Raw genomic sequence first — 22,264 nt, forward strand, 5'->3', positions numbered from 1 at the left:
TCTCTCACATCATTGTTTCTCTATCTCCCTCCCCTACTCTTTCCCTCTCTCCCTCCCTCGAACCTTCCCTTTTATTCTCTAAAAATCAATGGAAAAAATATCCTCAGGTGAGGATTAAAAAAAAAAAAGAGAGAGATCGTTGCTTACTTAACTAAATATTTCTAATATATCTTATCTCCAAGGATATAATGTTATTCAGGTTTAATTTCTAAATCCAGGTGTGAAATGTAATGGCTAGGTAGAATTCCAGACATTGTTTCCAGATAAAAAAGAGCAGTATCATTCTAAAGACAGGGTACATTCCTCTTTAGGATGATATCCTTAATGTTGTCTTTATGATCACCTAAAAAATGTTAGATACATATTTAGAACAGCACATATTATGGAAAGAACTTAAAACCCCTAAAATCTATAAAAAGTTAGATTCTACAACATGACAATGTTCTTAAGTGGCATTGCACTTATAGTGATGCTTTAGGACTGTACACATTATTTCATACGAGAGGCCCAATGCACGAAATTTGTGCAAGGGGCTTGGCCCTCTCAGCCACGGTGGCTTGCCTCGGCCCTCACCACCCTGGCTTTGTCCAGAAGGTCATTCGGCTGTCTGGTCTAATTAGCATATCATGCTTTTATTCTAATTAGTATATCACACTTTTATTATTATAGATTATTCATATATGTACATGTGTATGTATTATTTGATATATAGACTAGATGCCCAATGCACAAAATTTGTGCAAGAGTAGGCCAGCCTTCCCCTGGCTGTCAGCACCGGCTTCCCTCTGGCACCCGGGACCCGGGCTTCCCTCTGGTCGCCGGCAGGCACCTGGGACCCAGGCTTCCCTCGCAGCCCCAGCTTCGTCCGGAAGGTCATCCAGAAGGATGTCCCATCTAATTAGCATATTACACTTTTATTATTATAGACTAGTCATTGTTTCATAAAAGTAGCCTTTAAGATCAAAGCAGCTTTGCATGCCCTGTGTAGCTCAGTGGTTGAGCATCGATCTATTAATGCATGGTTTAATTCCCGGTCAGGGCACATGCCTGAGTTGTGGGCTTTTGTGAGGAGGCAGCTGATTTATGATTCTCTCATTATTGATGTTTCTATGTCTCTCTTCCTCTCTGAAATAAATAAAAATATATGAAAAAAATAAAGTTAAAAAATAGATCAAAGCAGCTTTTCTTCAGTTTTGAATTCGGGCTAAACTGGTTCAGAAGGTGTTGGCCTGCTCAAATTTGGATCCATCAAGTTACAAACAAAAGGGTTTCAAGACTCTGTTGCGTAGTTAAAATCTGGCTAAGGTATTACTCTGCATAGTGATTTTGTTTTTAGACTTGGAGGTGTTAGTTCATTTTTCTGAATTTGAAGCAACCTGTTATTTTGAATTGTAATATTTACAGTTTACCACTTTAAAAATACTATACTATACTACTTTTCAAATAATGAATACTCATATTTATGCATTTATTATCCAGGATAGTCTTAGGTCTTGTACACTGATGTATTAAGGTAGCCTTACATATCATGTGTTATGGTATTTGTTTTCAAATTGAAGTTTATCATCTGTGATTCGTTTGGAATATTTTCATAGGATAAAATACAGAACTAAGAAATTATTGGGTCTGTATGAGATTGGCATAAATAAGTGGTAGTTTCCTTATGAATATATTCTTCTTTTGAAAAATACGTGATACACATGAATATTTCCCAGCTGCTTATGGATATCTTTTTCTTTACAAAATATTTGAAGTAATGGCTGGGTAAAAACTTATTAACATGAATTGAATAACTGTAAACATAAACCTGTCCTATTAGGTATAACATTTAGAATTAATTTCTACTTTTTCCCCCCCTTTTTTTTTGCCAACGTAAAGTGGCTAAAAGCCAAGGTAAGAGATACTACTTATCATTCGATACACAGTTTTACCTCTATATTGATAGAGGCTGCAGAGCCACTAAAATTTGAAAACTCTTTCTTCATCTGCCTGCTTTTCCCCCATAGGATTTATATAGATTAAATATACTCAAACTCAATACAAGTAGCTACATTTAGCTTGGATGTGTTAATATATCAAAGATATATTGACATCTGATAGGAACATTAATTTTGCTAACATGAATTGCTTTGCTTATTTTTTGATAGTTGCCTTGCTTTTATAAACAGTAGGTTTCCCAGACATCATATATGACTTTGTTCCTGAATTTTTAGGATAAAGATGATTTTTCAGATGAATATTTTAGCAAATTGACACTGAGATCTATAGTGTAAATTCATGCACACATTTTTAAAAATGTTAGGAAACTTAGTATTTAAATGCAGATAAGTTTGATCTCAGTGAACATGTTTAACAATAAAATAATATATAAAATCCAATAATTTCACCTGTATTTTGCCATAAATTGGTATGAATAATAGAAAAAGCCAAGTGCAGTTGGTTTCTTAACTTTTTAAACTGTAGAACCAAAGTCTGTTGTTAAAATTGTCTGGGAATCCTTACTTCACATTCTGATATTAAAAATAATAATAATTTTGTATCAAAACACCAAGAGAACAATTTGATATAAAAATAAAAGCTCTTTTCCTGCATTATAGCATGGAAATAACCAGCCTGCAAGAACTGGCACACTGTCGAGAACAAATCCTCCTACTCAGAAACCACCAAGTCCTCCCATGTCAGGCCGGGGAACGTTGGGGTAAGAATCCAAGTACATTTTACAAGAAAATTTCTATACTAAAGGAAAAGATGATTCTGTGACTTAAGTAAATGTATGGGTTCTTGCTATGGACCCCTCTCAGTGTGACACTAGCTTTTACAAATTCATTTTGGTGCTTATTTCCATGAGCAGAATCCAAAATGAATCTACTTGTTTTATAATATTCTCTTCTGTGGAAGTCTGTACTAGACAAGTTATTTTGTATATGTAGAGATGAGCATTATTTATTTATCTTTTTAATCCCTTAAAGAAAAAGAGAAATTTGACTTGAGTTTATTTCAAATGAAATGACCAGTGTATTCATTCTATGTGGTGCTTTCACATGTATTTACAATATTTATATTACAGAACTTTGAATAAGTTTTGTATAGTTTGGCTTGGTGACCTGCAGCTTTTCTGTTTCCTCTATTACTTTCCACCTAAGATTTAGAGGCTCTTTACCTGGAATATTTCTAATGGTGCTTGTGCTAGGTAATCTTAGGGCCCTTCATAGTTTTTATTTTATTTATTTTTTTAATCTTTATTGTTGAAAGTATTACATAAATCCTCTTTTCTTTCCCCATTAACCTCTTCCATCCCGCTCCCATCCCCTGCCAGGCCCTCACCACCCCATTGTCCGTGTCCACAGGTTATGCATACTTCATACTTGAGTAGCTTTGTGAGAAGGCCAGTTGGGGAGCAAAAAAGATAACCGTTGGTGGTTTCTTCCTTCTCAGTTCTTTGTCAGTAAAATTTGTGAATATTTGGTAGGACACTTATGAAAGATTGTTCACCTTAACATAGAAAATAATATATTAGAGCTTTTTTTTTTTAGTGGAGGGATGGGAAATAATTATTTCATAGTAATAGGGATCAACAATCAGCCTTTTTTAATTGACTCTTGGTTTTTATTTTCATTCTGTAAACTCCTTACCCCTGCAAAAAAAACACATGAAATTATTAAATAGAAAAGTTAAAATAATTTATTGAAAAATTAATGGTATTACATCTACAATCAGAATGTGCTATACTTGTCCATTGTCTATAAATTTCCATAATGAGGTAGGAATAAATTTGCAGAGGAGATATTTAGCTTTCATAATGTACAAGGACAGTGGCTTATGAGTGACTGAACTGGAAATAATGTATAAGTCAAAGTGTGATATTATTGAGCATTTCAAAAATTATAACCATTATATTTAGAAACTAGAGGCCCGGTGCATGAAATTTGTGCATGGGGGTTGCGGGGGGGGGGGTCCCCCTCAGCCCAGCCTGCACCCTCTCCAATCCAGGACCCCTCGGGAGATGTCCGACTGCCGGGTATCGGGCCTAAACTGGCAGTCGGACATCCCTCTCACAATCTGGGACTGCTGGCTCCTAACCACTCGCCTGCCTGGATGCCTAATTGCCCCTAACCACTTCTGTCTGCCAGCCTGATAGCCCTCTGACTGCTCCCCTGCTGGCATGATTGACACCTAACTGCTCCCCTGCCAGCTCGATCGCCCTCAACTGCCCTTCCCTGCTGGCCCGATCACCCACTACTGCCCTCCTGTGCAGGCCTGGTCCCCCCCAACTGCCCTCCCCTGTGGCCATCTTGTGACAATGTGGGGGTGGCCATCTTGTGGCAGCTATCTTGTGATGACGTGGGGGCGGCCATCTTGTGACGTGAGGGCATGTGGGTCAATTTGCATATTACCTCTTTATTATATAGGATAGGATTAGAACTTTTAAATTACCCTTTCCTATGAAAAGGTAACACATTTTAGTTTTTGTGAAAAGTAACAAAATTCATTTACTCCAATTAAGAATTTTTTAAAACAACCTTTATTATTAAAAATATTTTTAAAACTTGTTTTCTAATTCTGGCTGAGTAGCTCACTCAGTTGGTTAGAGTGTTGTCCCAAAATGCCCACGTTATGGGTTTGACCTGTCAGAGCCTATACAAGAGGCAACCACTGAATGCATAAATAACAGGTTGATGTTTTTTTTTCTCTCTCTTATCAGTAAATTAAAAACAACACACACTTGTCTTCTACTTGGTTACAAAGGGACAATCACATTTGGGGGGAAATGCCATTTTATTTTATTCATTATTCCTATTTTTGATACTTCTTCAGACGGAATACGCCTTACAAAACCCTGGAACCTGTTAAACCTCCAACAGTTCCTAATGACTACATGACCAGTCCTGCTAGGCTGGGAAGTCAGCATAGCCCGGGCAGAACAGCTTCTTTAAACCAGAGACCGAGGACACACAGGTAATCCTTCAGGTTGAGCCTTTGACCATTTGCAAGTTGGGGTTATTAACTGGTCATAAACCCTATACAGTTGCTGAGTAAAGTACTATACTGTTAACACAGAGTATAAAAGTTGAGGTAATAATATTGTATGGGTTTCTGTTATAACTTCCGTTTTTTTTTACATTTTTAAGTATATATTTATACTATAAGCAGATTGCTACTATTTCTTCCTTTTGACAGAGGTACAGATATATATTTGGACATAAGCTAACAAATGTTTTTTTAAAACAGTCTTTTAAAAAAGATTAAGGTAACTAAACTACTCTTAAATATAGAGTGTCCCAAAACAAAGAAAATGTATACAAACTTAACAGCTGATAGCTCCATTGATGTTTATTTCTTTTCAGATTTAACCTATTAGAATTAATATTATTCAGAATGTGTGTACATTTTTCGAAGGCATTCTGTATTTTGGGATTCTAGGTTAAATATCAGGAATTATACAATGTGATTTAAGCTTTAAGAGGTTTGAAAAAGGAAGACCTAGTTTAGATCTGAGAAAGAATTAATTAAGAGAGTTGGTATACTCTAGAGCAGCGGTTACCAACCAGTATTCCGCAGACCACTGGTGGTCCGTGAAGTCTGAAAGGTTGGCGACTGCTGGTTTAAGGAAACCTTTGGAGCAGGTTGGCGACCGCTGCTTTATGTTATTGTATATATTGTTTTATAAAATTTCTAGAAATCAACTGCTCAGTGGGTTTTTAAAAACTTAGTTTTGGAACATAACATAAATTTAGAAAAGTATTATTAAGTATGTAACTTAATGGGTTAAGACAATTTGAATACATTGGTGTAACCATCACCCAAGTAAGAAAATGGAACATTACCAGCAATCCAAAAGTCCCCCTTAGACTCCTTCCTAACTATCACCATTTTGGGGCACTTTATAAAGCCAGACAGATACATTGTATAGCTTACTTTATTTTATTCTTCAATTTTACCTCTCACTTAACTTGGGGAAGAACCTCTCCTTACCTTGACTTTTGGGTTGGTGTATTAGAGATAAAACTTAGCAGAATTGCCCAGCCAGCATGGCTCAGTGGTTGAGCATCGACCTATGAACCAGGAGGTTGTGGTTCGATTCCTGTTTGGGGCACATCCCTGGGTTGGGGGTTCAATTCCCATTGTGGGGTGTGTCAGAGGCAGCCAATCAATAGTTCTCTCTCGTCATTCATGTTTCTGTTTCTCCCTCTCCCTTTCTCTCTGAAATCAATAATAATAATTAAAAAAACTTAGAATCATTTTTTGAGTTTTAACTAAAGAGGGTATCTGGCTCTTAGATTCTATGTAATTGTCATTTGTTGTTATTGCTGCTATTACTAAATAAACTCTTATATTGGTACCTGCAGTTACTATATCAGGTCAAGTTCAGTGAGTACCACAAGTGTTCTTTTTTATATTTGCTATTGAATTTATATTAAAACATTGTTTTTCTCTATCGTTTAGTTACATTCAGCAACCAGTTATTACGAGTTACTTCATTAGATGCTAGGGATATACCAATATGATATAATTCTTTATTTCAGAAGCGCATTTTGTTAAAACAGGGATCAATAAACTTATAAAGGGCCAGATTGTCAATATTTTTGGGATTTGTCTCCATTACAGTTACATAGCTCCCCATTGTAGTATGAATGCAGGCACGGATAGCATGTAAATGTCCGAGTGAGCATGCATTCCAGTAATATTTTATTTGTGGTAGTGAAATTTGCCTTTCATATAATTTTAATGTGTTATAAATATTCCTCTTTAGATTTTTTTTTAGCTACTTAAAAATGTAAAAACGTTCTTAGCTCACAGGTCATAAAAATCAGATTATGAGTCAGTTTTGGCTTATGTGCTGTAATTTGCCAACCCCCATGTTAGAAAAAAGCCAGTAATTGTAGAAGAGGATAATTAGTGGGGAAATATTCATGTCTGTGATGTATTGGTGTTACAAAGCAGTGTACCTGGCTTGGAGTTAAGGGAGTTCTTCACATTGGAGCTATTTTTGTAATAGAAACAGCTTTCTTTGTTTTTCTTTCATTAATGTGCTGATGTAATTATAGAATGATCACATTGGAGAAAAACATTTTTTATCTAGGCAGTACAAGTCTTTTCCCTGTTGAGTTTTTTTGGGCCTATTAGGCCAATGATGTTGGTTTTAAAGTATACTATGGAGCCTAAGACTACACATGCACGTATGTACATTTGCAAACATGTACATACACACATTGCTTACTAAAAATGACTATATAGTATGAGGTCTTATACCTAAAGGGATAGTAAATCCATAGGAATTCGAATAGTAGGGAATTGGTTAAAGTTGAACAGTAATGACTATTCTAGAATGCCTCACATTGAAACCTCACTGCTGCCTTTTTTGTTGTTTTGCTCATTTTCCAGAAAATATTGTTTTAGCACCATTCTTTGAGATGAGTGGACGTTTTTATATTTCCAGACTAAAATTGGTTAAACTTTTATTTAATTTCCATAGCATCCGTACATTTTTAAAAAACGAATAGTTTATTGATTTCTTTTTTAGAAAGAGAGGAAGGGAGAGGAAGGTGAAACATCAATCAGCTGCCTCCTGCACACCGCCTACTGGGGATTGAGCCTGAAATCCAGGCATGTGCCCTGACCCAGAATCCAACCGGCAACCCTTTGGTGCATGGATATGGATGACACCCAGCCAACTGAGCTATATTGGCCAGAGCAGCATCTTGTTCATTTTCTTTTGTGGCATCTGTCACACTGTTGGTTAATTTTTAAAATTGATTTCAGGGAGAGGAAGAGAGAGATAGAAACATCAATGATGAGAGAGAAACATTGATTGGCCGCTTCTTGCATGCCCCCTACCAGAGATTGAGCCCGCAACCTGGGCATTTGCCCTGACTGGGAATCAAACTTTGAGCTCCTGGTTCATAGGTCGATGTTCAATCACTGAACCAAATCAGCCAGGCTTTCACACTGTTTTTTAATGTCTGTTATAACATTCTTAACTGTGAGCTCCATGACACCATGGTTCATGTCTGCCTTGTTTACTACTATTTATAGCAGGTTTTAAATAAATCCTTGTTGACTTACTGTATTTAAGATTTTCATTTCTCAACACGATGATCTCTTCTGATAGTTCTGAGTACTGTATTAAGGTTATATTCATTTCCAATAGATTGAATAGAGTGAAACACAAGAATCACAGTGGTTAGAATGTCAGTCCACATAGTGAAGGGTCTTGGGTTCGATTTCCAGTCAAGGGCATGTACCTGAGTTGCAGGCTCAATCCCAGGCCCCGTTTAAGGCAAGTGTGGGAGGCAACCAATCATTATCTCTCTTCTCTCTCTCTCTCTCTCTCTCTCTCTCTCTCTCTCTCTCTCTCTCTCTCCTGCCCCTTCCCTCTCTTTCCTTCCCCTTTTCCCTCCCTTCCTTCTCTTTTTCTTTCTCTCCCTCCCTCACTTCCACTCTTTATAAAAATCAGTGGAAAGAATACCCTCGGGTGAGGATTAACAACAACAAAATTTTGTATTGAACAATTTCTAAAATTTTTTTACATATTCTATATATATAAAAGCTTAAGCAACCATTACGACTGAATGACCAGAATGACCGGATGACTAGTTAGTTGCTCTGACATGCACTGATCACCAGGGGGGCAGATGCTCAACACAGGAGCTGCCCCCTGGTGGTCAGTGCGCTCCCACAGCCAACCATCTGTGGTCCCTCCCCCCGCTAGCCACCACCCGGCTGGCCGGCCCCCATCGTCCCCTGGTGCTAAACCATTCGTAGACAACCTGCTTTAGGGTCGGGGTTTCATATATAGCAGAGCAGCTCCCTCACTGCAATCTATTGAAAGTCAACCCTCGACACAAGGGTTTGTCTCACTCCCATCATCTCCCTTCCCGGGGGCTGCCCGCCTGCCATGGTGGTGGCACAGTGGCAAGGGGGGCAGGTAGGGAACCGTGCGGTGGCGGGGCACCGATGACGGCAGCGTCGGCGGCACCGTTCCTTCCACACCTGTCCTGGCCAACTGTCGTCTCCTCTCCCTTCGGGCCCCGGGCTGGAATGGGGAACTGGGGGGTGGGTGGTGGCGGACGCGGCCCCTTTCCCAGGGGGCCAAGGGCTGGCTTCCTCCTGGGAGCCAGCGGCCAGCCTCCTGTGGTCCCTCCCCCCGGCCGGCAGGCCCTGATCAGCGCAGATCTGATCAGCCCTGATCACTGGTCAGGCCTAGGGACCCCAGCCATGCACAAATTCGTGCATCGGGTCTCTAGTATATCATAAAAGGGAGTAGTTAGTGGCTTTGAGTTCATTATTATTATTTTGGGGGGTTAAATCACTAGAATTCCTTTTTCCACAATTTTTTCTTTTCTTTCCAGTGGAAGTAGTGGGGGAAGTGGAAGTCGAGAAAACAGTGGAAGCAGCAGTATTGGCATTCCCATTGCTGTGCCTACACCTTCACCACCCACTATTGGATCAGGTATATTATTTATTAATCTATTTTAATATGTGGTAGTACTTATGTGCTTGAGTATGAAAGCCTGAAATAATTTAGTTATATTAGATCAAATTATTTATTTGTGTGATTGTTGCTAGAACATAAACACTAAAACAAATTTAAGAACATTTTTGGATTAGTTTTTACACAATCTTAAGTGTGTGTTTTTTGTCTGTTTTACCAGCTCTTTTTTCTTACATATAAAGCATATTGAACAGCTTTATTAAATAACTTTTTGGCCATTCTGCTTTAGAAATTATTGCCTTGGGCATAGTCAAGAAAGTTTATTGTATGAAGAACAAGCTAATATTCTTGTTTCTCCAACCAAAGGATTAGTGACTGTATTGTGAATTATGTATTAGTATGTTTTGATGTTGCCTTTTAGGTTAGTATCTCAACTTGTGTTAGTTCATTTTGTGACTTTACTATATTTGTGTGTGATATTCAATATACTTATTTCAGTAAAATACCATGAGTAATAAATGGGATTAAAAAAGGAAAAGTTCTTTTACCTTTTAGATTACATAAGTTTTTAAGAAATTGTTGCAAAGCATTAAATTAGTCCCTTGATTTTTTAGTAATACAATGAAGACTTTGTAGGAAAATTCTTAGTTATTTGAACATGCTTTACATATGGGTGTGTGTGTGTGTGTGTGTGTGTGTGTCTTTCTTTTTTTCTTCTTACCCAAACATTGTACTTTCTTACTGTTTCAGAATGTTTAGTTCTCTTTCTGTACTCTGACCTACATTATAAACTACCTTATTAGAACACGTTTCTGTCCCTCCTCCTCCTGGAGCTCCAGCCCACCTCTTCTCCCAGTGAGCACTGTGCTAGGTGAGACTGCACAGCCGTTGGAGCGATTTAACTTACTCTGCATATTCATAACAAACTCCTCTGTTAGTCTACTCGCCTTTGAAGTTACTAGGTTGTAAGTGGTAATGCAAACGTTAAAGTGTTAAATCTAATTTACACTAATTTCTTCTGGTGAAAGGCCTCTGAAGTTACACACAATTATAAAATAACTCTGTAATATAAAATGTTTCTATGCTTAGCTTATATCCAATTTAATGTAGTTTATATTTGTTTTTTGTTTAGATTTTTCTAGAGAAATTATAGCAGTGATTGTTCAAAAACATTTTTTAAATTAGTAATGTAGTTTTTAAAAAAATGAAACTTTATTTGGAACTCCCTGTTATATACAACAGTCAAAGTATTGGAATGAAGGTGGAGGACAGGAGGAAGAAAAATAGAAAAGAAATAGATGTGTGGGATAGGGTGCTTGAGACTTTCCTGTGAATCACAATTTGAAAAATACTGATATAGCCTAGTACTTAAGGCATCTGAAGATGCTATGGAACTTTTTTTTTTTTTCCAGTAAAATACATTTAAATTGTTCCCAAGTTCAGGGTGACTAGATAGAGCATATAAGGAATTTCAAATACAGACTCCATATAAAACCAATAGGCCTAGAAATACACATTATCAGTAATCTGGGTAGAAATGTATAATGACGTGTTTCAAATAATGAGGGCTATGTTTCATGTTGTGAAAGAAAACCATCTAGTAGCATCTTTCAAAACATTTGCACTTGTACGCAAAGGAAAAAGGGCAATAGGAGGTAATATGAAGATCCCAGTAGAAATTGTTTACAGAAAGTTCATGTGAAAAAAAATTCCCTCGACCTGATTGATAATCAGTAAAATGAAAATTAAAACCACAGTGACATACTGTTTCTTATCTACCAGGTAGCTAAAAATTAAGTCCCCTAGTACCAAATGTTGGTGAGGATGTGCAGTAACAAGAAAAAGTACATTGTTGGTCAGAATTTATTAGTTGATACACTCACTGGGGAAAGTAGTTTGTTAGCTAGTCAAGTTGAATGGGTTTCTACCTTAGATTTATCAGTTTTATTTCATATTTACCCTAGAGTACTGGTTCTCAAAATATGATTATGGGACTTATGAGGGTTGCCAAGATTCTTTCATGGAGTTTTTGAGGTCAGAACTATATTCATAAGATTTATTGGCCTTTTAAATTCTCATTCTGGTACTGTGGACTTTTCCAGAGGCTATATAACGTATGATAAAATCATTACTTTGACAGCTAATGGAATGTGTATTTGTGTATTCATGTGTTTTAGAGATATATCAGTTTTAATTTCTATTACTTTTATTATAACCCACCTCAACCAAGCTTTTTGAGGTTCTTTAATTTTAAAGAGTGAACCCTAAGACCATGAAGTTTAAAACCACTGCCCTAGAGCAGTGGCTTTTGGAGTGTGACACCCAGAATAACAGCATCATCACTGGGGGAATTTGTTAGAAATGTGAATTTTCAGGTCCCATCTAGACTTACTTAGTCAGAAACTCTGAGGACTAGAGCCCAGCAATCTGTTTTATAACAAGCTTTCAAGGTGCAATTCTGATCAGTGCTCAAGTTTGAGAACCACTGTTCCAGAAAAACTCAAGAACCATATTTAGGAATGTTCATAGTAGCAATATTAAGAATAGCAAAACTCTGGATGTAACCAAAATGTCTAGTAATGGAATGGATAAATTGTGGGATGTTTACAAGTGAATGTAGCTATAAGAATTAATAATATATTGATATACTTATCAACATGGGTGAATTTTTAAAAATATCAAAGGAAAAGAGCAAGCCAAAAGAATACATAATTATTTTATTATAAATATAAATTTGCAAAATCTCTGTATATTGTTTAAGATTCTATATCTGTGATTCTTTTTAAAGCTATATATAGTAAAGAAATAGAATGTTTAACACATACCTTTTGGAGTTGTGGATCCAGAGGGGGCATACAGGAAACTCCAGTGATACTAGTAATATTCTATTTCTTGAAGCAGGGTATTTATCTTATTTTATTTAAAAAATTATATATGTACTTATATAAATAGTTATATATAATCATTACAAATATTATATAACATATTAGCATATACCATGTTAGCATATTGCATATACGTATGTATATGTATAATTTATATAACACAGATATATACATATATCAATCATATACCCTTTGGTATTATGGTTTATTTTATAATAAAATACTAAAATAGATTCTAAAATAGGCATAGTTGGGAACTGCTGAAAAAGTTGGTTTTGGGTTTTAAATCAATAAGAAAAACAACTTGGATTTCATACATTTTTATACAGGTAGAGAAATATAAAAATCATTTTAGTGAGAATTCTATTAAAATTAGCTTTAGGCTTACTTCTTAGCTTTCTAGAAAATCTAGCTGTCCAGGGTTACTCATAAAAAGCTTTTGAATCGACTATTATTTTAAAAATGTGTTTCTGTTTCAAAAATGACGATGTGGATGATTCAAATAATTAGTGACTGCCTATGGCTTGGGAGTTCCAAAATGTTAAATATTAGTACTTTTAATGAACAACCTCTGCTATACAGTTTTATTTAATAACTTTTATCACCTCTAGGGGAGGTTAAATTAGGCAACTGCATGAAAATAAACTAGGATGCTGTCTTCTTACATAGTCATGGTTAGATGTTTAGGTCAGGCAAAAAAATGATACTGTTAATCCCAAAGTAACCTTTGGAAAGTATAGTTAACTTTAGAGGCTTTGAACTTTTTTATTAACCTTTTAAGTATTAAACTTTTGAAATGTTGGTCAAGATGACTGAATAAAATATTAAGCATTATTAATACTTTAGTAAGTTTAGATATACATGATAATTTTATACAAAAGATTGCTTTGAGTGTAGTATGGAGAAAAAGACCTCCAAGTATGGAGAAAGAGAATGGATTTCTATAAGAGCTTTGAAACTAGAAGTCGTACTTCCTTAAAAGTGATTTTACTATAATATGTATTGATAACTGCTGATACATAAACATTAAAATTTTAGTACAATCTGTGGAAAGTATGCATAACTCCTTAAATTTTATAATTTAACCTGGATTTGGCTGGATAGAATCTTATACAGTTTTTCTGAAGATTTGGCAATGGAAAGGAAGAAGTTTGTAAATCATATATTAATGTATTCACATTTAAAAGCTGACACTTTCCACTTCAGAGCATCCTTTAGTACTTATTTTGTTAGAGAGACAAAATCCTATCCAATAAAGAGGGAATATGCTAATTGACCCTCATGCCATCGCAAAGATGGCGGCATTCACAGCCAATAAGGAGGGAATATACTAATTGCCTGCCCCACCCTCAAAGATGGCAGCGCCCACAGCCAATAAGGAAGGAATATGCTAGTTGACGCCCCGCCCTCAAAGATGGTGGTGCCCACAGCCAATAAGGAGGGAATATGCTAATTGACTGCCCTGCCCTCAAAGATGGCGGCGCCCAGTCTGCTCAGCCCTGCTGGGGCGGCAGGCGCATGTCAAGACCGGGCCCGCCGCCTCCGGGCCCAGTCCCCTCAGCCCCCCCAGCTGCCCAGGGCCGCCCGAGGCACAGGCAAGCGTTGGTTGGCGGCTGCCCAGCCGCCCAGGGCTGCCCAAGGCTCAGGTAACCAGGGCCGGCTGAGGCTTGTGCTGCCAGCAGTGGCAGCAGCAGAGGTGTGATGGGGCATCGCCTTCCCCTGATCACTGGGTCACCTCCTGCCCCTGAGGGCTCCTGGACTGTGAGAGGGGGCAGGCCGGGCTGAGGGACCCCTCCCCCCCTCCAGTGCATGAATTTTCATGCACGGGGCCTCTAGTTTACATACAAAATTTGTGTGTTCTAAAATAATACAGGAAAAATTTATAAATAATTTTAGCAAAATATTAGGGATTATGCTAAATTAAATGGCTTAAGAATGTAACTATTTACTTTTGCAGCTTCCCACACTATCTGTTTTTCCTTCTTCAGAGATGGAGCTATTTGTGTTTCATCTTTACTTTTATTTTTGCTACGGGCTTTAAAAATAATAAATATTTCTTACTGTGAGTCCTCCTCTCTTTGTTCTGCTGTTGGAGGTGATACGCAGTGCTCAAATTCTTTGTTGGTTGCCTTTGACTAATGCTTTTCAGTGGCCCCGGGCTCAGCTCCTGGTTCCCAGTATGGCACAATGACCAGGCAGATATCTCGACACAACTCTACTACTTCCTCGACATCTTCTGGTGGATACAGACGAACTCCCTCTGTGACTGCTCAATTTTCTGCTCAGCCTCATGTTAATGGAGGTCCACTTTATTCTCAGAATTCAAGTAAGATGCTTTGCAGGTGTACAGCACCACTGAGCTCCTTTTGAGGGAAATTATTTGAAATTGTTATTTTGCCAGTGATAGACAACAATTGAAACCATGCCACTTTATATTTATTTAGTTGTTTCTTGAATCATACTATTTAAAAAACAATTGCTTATCACTTTCGCTCAAATTATTCAGGATTAGTGTACTTTATACTAAAATTTAACTGATGCTTTAAAATGATATTTTTATTATAAATAAAACTCGAGAAGAAAAACAAATTAAATTGAAATTATTTTTATTGGCATATTTGAGGCTGTTCAATAACAAGATAATTTAAAACATTGTGAATATTTTTCTTTAAAATAACATAAAATTGCTGGCTATCACTTTTAAGCTTGCTAAACTATACTGAAATGAATTAAAAACCATTAAAAAAAGTTAGTGATGTTTGTTTATTATGTCTCTGAATAATTATAACATGTGGGGAGGATTTTTAAAAATTTTTTTCTTCTTCATCTTGAATTGCACATCTCAACACTAACTGCAATCAATGTTTAAAAGCTGATAAGATTAGGAAACAGTTTTAGCATATGATGTCAGGGAGTTTGAATTGCTTGTGGTGTTTATTAATTTCACTTTCCATATCAACATGCTTAATCCAAAAAGGAAAAACAGATCTGAATACAAACCAATAACAAATACAGAGCCTATTGTCCAGTATTTGTTATTGGTTTGAAGGGTGATCACTGGGACTAGACTGAAACACACTTTCCCCATATAGCTTTTGTAGCTCCTTTCTAGAACTGCATGTTTTATAGGTTGACTTAGAAACACTAAGTAAAATTGGTAGTTACAGAATAGTCATGGGGGGATGTGAAGCAGATAGGGGATATAGTCAATAATCCTATCTAATAAAGAGGGAATATGCTAATTGTCCATCACACCCTCATAAAGATGGCGGCACCCATAGCCAATAAGAAGGGAATATGCTAATTGACTGTCACAGCTCAAAGATGGCGGCACCCACAGCCACAAGATGGCAGTGCCCAGTTCCCTCAGCCCCGCCGGGGTGGCAGATGCGCGGCATGGCTGGGCCCGCCCACACGCCTGCCTCCGGAGTCCCCCAGTACCCTCAGCCCCCCAGCTGCCCAGGGCCGGCCCGAGGCACAGGCAAGCCTCGGATAGCAGTTTCCTAGCTGCCCAGGGCCAGCCCAAGGCTTACCTGGGCCTCGGATGTCGGCTGCCTAGCTGACGCCCGAGGCGCAGGCAAGCCTCAGATGTTGGCTGTCCAACCGATGGCTGAGGCACAAGCAAGCCTTGGATGGCGGCTGCCCAGCTGCCCAGGACCTCCCGAGGCTCAGGTAACAAGGGCCGGCTGAGGCTTGTGCTGCTGGCAGTGGCAGCAGCAGAGGTGTGATGGGGGCGTTGCCTTCCTCTGGTCGCCTGGTCACCTCTTGCCCTTGAGGGCTCCCGGACTGTGAGAGGGGGCAGGCTGGGCTGAGGGACCCCCTTTCCAGTGCATGAATTTTCATGCACTGGGCCTCTAGTATTGTAATAGCTATATATGGTATCAGATGGGTACTAGATATATTGGGGTGTTCACTTCATAAGTTATATAAATATCTAATCATGTGGTTGTAAACCTAAAACTCATATAATGTTGTATGTCAACTGTCATATAAGAATAAAAAAGTATTAAAGAAAATTAAAAAAAAACAATATTCCATGTTAACATAGGAAGTTGGTTTAACTTCTTTTTATTTATAGTGCATGTTCTGAACATGTTTTTTTTTTAAATATTTTTTGTTGATTTCAGAGAGGAAGGAGAGGGAGCGAGAGATAGAAACCTCAACGATGAGAGAGAATCATTGATCAGCTGCCTCCTGCACACCCCACACTGGGGATCGAGCCTGCAACCCAGGCATGTGACCCTGACCGGCATCGAACCCGGGACCCTTCAGTCCACAGGCAACGCTCTATCCATGGAGCCAAACCAGCTACAGCCTGAATATGTATTTTAAAGCAGAGCTGGGGAAAGTTACATTATTGGGATTTTTTTGTTTGTTTAAATTTTAGAGTTAAAGATTAATTGTATTATAGCAAAAAAAAAAAAATCTCATATGAATTGAAAACCACTTTAGCAAAAATGTCAGAATTCATACATAACCCTAAAATGTATAATTTTATTTTTTCTAGACATTTTCATCTAAACGACTAAAAAACTTTAACAGTTAGAATTTTACCTCATATTTTCCCTGGTCTCCTTTGGTAGTGAAAGGTACCTAGCGTCTGAATATTCCACACATTATCTGATTGTTAACCTCACTAGTTTTATAAACTTTTCATTTTACACTGCACTTTTAGATCCTATCTTTATGTTTATTTTTTTCTTTTCCTCAGTTGGACATTTAAATCTACTCTGCAAATAGGGTTTTTGGTGACTTCACATAATACACGTTGGTGTAGTTTTATTTAACAGTACTGGGGTAGGTTGTTTATTTGCAGACAAGACATTTTTATTGCTGAATGTCTTATCTTTTGGATATTGTAAAGTAAGTTTAGCTTAAAATTTTAAAGATATTATTATGTGTTGTCAAATTAATCATCCTTCAGTCTGAATTACTGTTGGTGTTGTAATAGTAGATGTAAATGTTTTTAGTGTTTTGATGTGCATATTTCCTCTTCTTTCTAAATGTGATGGTAATTATTAGTATCTTCACAGCAAAGCTTTTCTTTTTCTTTACATACTAACCAGCATGGCTAGTTACTAAGGGTTGTTTCTAGAAAAAAAATAAAACACCTAAAAAACATGTGGGAGTTTTTAAAAATAAAAAACTAACATTTTATTCATTGAAGAGCCTTCTACATACAAAGTATCGGAAGGAACAAGGACCAACGGCAGTGAATTAAGTGCTGTTTTTAGCCAAACAATGAGTGTTAATTGCTTTAAGTTATTGCTTCTTTAAACACTGAACCTCTCAAATTTTTACACTTACCAACAAAATTTTTAACTTGGATTAATTGAAGTAATCTTTTGATTACATGATCTTTGGGAACCAATAAATTGTTTTTCTCTGTCAATTTATTGTCACTTGTTGTGACTACCAGTAAACTGAATTTTATTATCCATTCCAATTGACTTTTTTGAGCAATCTTTGGCAATTACTGTCTTGTTATGAGACAAAATGGTAAACATGTATGTATATTTCCATTTATTTTTTTTAATTTTTTACATTTCCTTTTAGTTTGCTAATAATTTTTACGTTTGCTGCCCACATGAACATTTAGTATTGATTTCTTGTAAATTATGTCCTCTCTAGAAAGAAGTTGGAATATTTTTCCAGCTACTAATGATTTGTTAGAAAGTACTTAAGTGCAAATAATTGCCTATTTTAAAGTATTGTTAGACCAGATTTTCTTTATCAGAACAGTGATAAAAAGAAAGAAGGTCACTTTTGAGAGATACCTTATTCTTTGAACCTCAGCAAACAATTAGCATGGGATATAGTAAATTTAGGAGTGATGTCTTTAAAAATGTCAACTTAAAAGGTAATAATAAACTTGTTTTACAAACAAGGGTTTTTCCTGGAGAGCTGCATATAAATTTATATATAAAATAAGAATTCTTTAAAGGAAAACTGTGATTGATATAGTTACTTATATATGGAATAAATAGCTGTTTCATAACACATTTGGGTTCTAATTAAGAACATTACCCTAAAGCTAGAACAGCCTGTAGGTTATAGAAGTATGGCAGAGATACAGTATCCTAGAAACTGCTATCAGTATTCACTGTTAACTGTATTTTTTTGTTTTAAAAATATAAATTTATATATATATATATATATATATATATATATATATATATATATATATATATATGTATTGATTTCAGAGAGGAAGGGAGAAGGAGAGATAGAAACAATCATGAGAATCATTGAATGGCTGCCTCCTGCACGCCCCCTACTGGGGATGGAGCCGGCAACCCGGGCATGTGCCCTCAACTGGAATTGAACCTGGGACCCTTCAGTCTGCAGGCCGATGCTGTATCCACTGAGAAAAACCAGCTAGGGCTAAAGTCTTTTCTTAGAATTTGAAGTTTTCATTGCATGGAAGTAAATGTGAGGGTAAATTTAAATCTCTCCCAAACAATATAATTAGGATTAAGTTAGAAGTTTTTTTTTTCCAATAATATTAACCAGTTGGCTAAACACAACTCAGCTTTAGATTTTCTCGTGTGTAATGAACTTGAAGGTTCTGCAGGTTTTTGTTTTGTTTTTGTTTTGTTTTGTTTTGTTTCATTTGCAAACTGTTCTTTGCATACTTATGTTTGTGGTCCTTGTAACTGACTTCTGCTTTTTGTTTCCTTTTCTTTCCTTTACCTGTTTTACTTCCCCCATACTGTGTTGTTGCTATCAGTTTCTATTGCTCCACCCCCTCCCCCTATGCCTCAGTTGACTCCACAGATACCTCTCACAGGCTTCGTGGCCAGGGTGCAGGAAAACAGTAAGTTTCGAAAAACTGAGCTATCAAAGGGTAGAGGCTGTCTCCTTATAGCATGCATGGCTGATGAGTCACCATTTTCCTTACTTTTACTGAGAAGCTAATCTTATCTTGAAAATAGGTGCAGCTATGTTATTGAAACTGAAGAGCACGATCTTTAGTTTTTTCTCGTGTGCATGATTACTGACCTATATAAATTTCAAAACTGCAACTTTCTTATGTATTTATATGATCTAAAACATGAAATCTGATCTTTGCAGATTCTTAAGGAAAGTATAATCAAACACAAAGGAAACTACTAGGTTCCAATAATTATTAGAGGAATTAATTAGAAAGAAAACATTTGGTATTCAAATTCATCTGTAGATTGTTTTGTGAGATTTTGTTTATTACATAATTGGGACAGGTTTGTTGTTTTTTTCTTTAGTTACAAAAAGTTTTTGGAGGAGGCTTTGTAGCCTTCCTTAGATTTTGATACATGAATAATTTTTAGTCTATATAAAGATTCATTGTTAGGATAAGAATGAATATGCAAGACTAAGTAAATTACATTCACGATATGTATTCATCTGAGTGATTGTCATTATAGAGCCCTCTTCATGTTTTGGCTAGTTTCGTGCAGGCCCATGAGGATTATTTATGAATATGCAAACCTGTCATCTTTTTTTTAGGGGTTCTCTGAAGGAAGGTCAGGGAGTTTTGGGAATTCTTTTAAATATATGGATTTAATTAGGATAGATAGTTTATATTGCTGTCTGATTAAGGTTTTGGAAGATGTATAATCATAGTCACACAATCATAGTGAATGTTATTTGACAAAATGAAGAATACCACTATCACAAATTTTATTAGGCCAAAATAGCTATTAAGATAAAGATGGTAAGGTGGTCAAGTAGTAATTTACTTTATTTGGGACCATCACCATCCAAATAAATCTCAAAATGGTATGAACAAATGTGTAACCCATTTGATCAACCAGTCTTCCAAGAGAGTACTTTGTGGCAAATTCCATTGTTCGGCTTGTGCTGACCCTTTTGTGTTATTTCCTCCATTCCTCCAGTCAAATATTTGTGGACTTAGTGTTGTGTGTTAGTCTTTGGGAAGAATACAAATAGTTTGAGACAGAGTCCCTACCTGTAAGAAATGTATGATTTAATGGACATTTTATAAAACGTTGTAGTTTCAAAATATTGAAATTTCTGAGTGCAAATCAACTTTGAAATCTGTGTTTAAATATATATGAATAAGTGAATCTTATTTTTAATAGGTGAATACGAGTAAATTGCTGGTCTTTAATGCTGTAAGAGTTTAAAAATGAAGCCAGATAAACTTTTTGAACTGCCTTACAGCCAAGAATTTTTAGGAACTATTTAAAAATAACCATAATGAACTTCCATTTAGTGTGACCAAAGCTCTTTGGTAACTTTAAATAGAAATTCAGAATTAATGTATATTATTCTAGGTATGCTTGGCCTTTGCTAAAGAGGCCCATGGTACTAGTTTAGTTCTTTCACCAAACATTGTCCTCGTGCTGCAGAATGCCCAACTTTATTTGCCGTTTTCTTTGAAAGCATGCTAGGAAGATTGGTGAGAAACTATCACCAGTATCTTAAATTTATTTGTTTGTTTATTTAAATTCAGTCCTCACCTGAGGATATTTTTTTCTATTGATCTTTAGAGAGAGAGTGGAATGGAAGGGGGAGAAGGGGGGAGACAGAAAGGAAACATCTGTGTAAGAGAGACACATTGATTGGTTGCCTCCCACAATAGTAATAGAAAGCTTTAAGGGCTGTTTGTGGGCAAAAATAAAATAAATCCAAGTATTCAGTGGAAAAATAAGTTATAAACATAACAGAATGAGCATTATCACACAAGGCTTATTTTCTAATAGCCTTTTTCATTCCTCAGTAGGATAAAAGAGAAATTCACAGCATTGAAGTGGAAATAGGGCTATTTAATCTGCAAATGTTTTAAATCTTGATCCCTTGGTTATATTCTCAGCAAATTATTCCAAATAGGGTGGAGTAAACTTTAAAACATGTATTACAGATAGATTATGACTCCTTTTTTTGATCATATAAAAATAGCCTTAGAAATTGGTATTTAAGTTAGTATATTGGTATTCTGAATTTCTTTCCTGCAGATATCATGTAATTCCTGTGTTAATTTGTATCAAAACATTTTCATATGTCTTTAACTTTTAAAGAAATGTGTGGATAAGAAATTAGAGTTAGTTGTGTTCCAGTTTTGAATTCCTTAATGTGGGAGCATTTGTTACTTGGTGTCATAATAGTTCAGTAAACACAGTTCTAGCCTCTACATTTTACCATTTACACTTTTGATTATTTAAATTACACACTCATACCACAACCATCTAGAATTGGAGGTATGAGTTGGTTTTATTGTTTTGCATGATATGTTACTTTCTGTGTATTTGTTTGTTTTAATTACCTTATTACCACAAAACTTTACTTTTAAAATCTTTGTTGTGGATGTATTCTTAGAATAGATCTTTAGGATCTTGACCTCCCCTCATCTATGCTTATATTTTACTAGCAATAAGGCAAAAATCTTAGCTTGCTTTCTACATTTAAAAAGTTGATTATGAGTACAAACATTTTAAAAAATACTTTAAGACATTTTCTACTAGTTGGGAATTATTTAATTTTTTCTTGTTAAAATTTACATGAAAGAATAGAAAACCTATACATAGAGCAGACCTAATACCACCGACTTTTCTTTCTCCCTTAAAAAACCCCAAAATAAATATCTACCCACTGGAAACTTATTTCTGGGCAACTAAAGATATTTAAGCTAAAATCAGGGACTTGAATATTCACAATGAATAGCTGTCAAACCATTGATGTAATGTTATTCATAATGTTTACTGTAGTCCAAATGACAAAAGTGACATAAGGCTTATTTAAGGAGTTAAACTAACTAAAGAGTGACAGTTGTTTTGACCTGAGCCTTGGAATAAGGAAACTTCTTTACTCCTATAATCTTTTATAAAGAGATAGTCTCCTAACCTGCATCCATTAATTTGTAGTACTTCCTAATACCTTTATTTTTAGCTCATTTTATTATAGCAAAATTATTCTTGAATAGTGGAAGCTTTAACACACCAAGCTT

General features: G+C 36.2%; 1 protein-coding gene across 6 annotated transcripts in view; it reads left to right on the top strand.

The window, feature by feature from the left end:
• ABI1 (abl interactor 1) overlaps positions 1-22,264 on the top strand; it is a 112,758-nt gene that overhangs the window by 83,400 nt on the left and 7,094 nt on the right. The window contains exons 4-9 of one of the 6 annotated variants that reach the window (XM_079773052.1): positions 1,879-1,893; positions 2,598-2,698; positions 4,816-4,956; positions 9,351-9,451; positions 14,468-14,644; positions 19,049-19,135. In XM_079773052.1, coding sequence (XP_079629178.1) covers positions 1,879-1,893; positions 2,598-2,698; positions 4,816-4,956; positions 9,351-9,451; positions 14,468-14,644; positions 19,049-19,135 — 622 coding nt within the window. The remainder of the gene's footprint in view (positions 1-1,878; positions 1,894-2,597; positions 2,699-4,815; positions 4,957-9,350; positions 9,452-14,467; positions 14,645-19,048; positions 19,136-22,264) is intronic. The other 5 variants (XM_079773054.1, XM_079773053.1, XM_079773056.1 and 2 more) reach the window with 5 other exon arrangements.

Source organism: Cnephaeus nilssonii, assembly GCF_951640355.1.
Source record: "Cnephaeus nilssonii genome assembly, chromosome: 1".
NCBI classification, from domain to species: Eukaryota; Metazoa; Chordata; class Mammalia; order Chiroptera; family Vespertilionidae; genus Cnephaeus; species Cnephaeus nilssonii.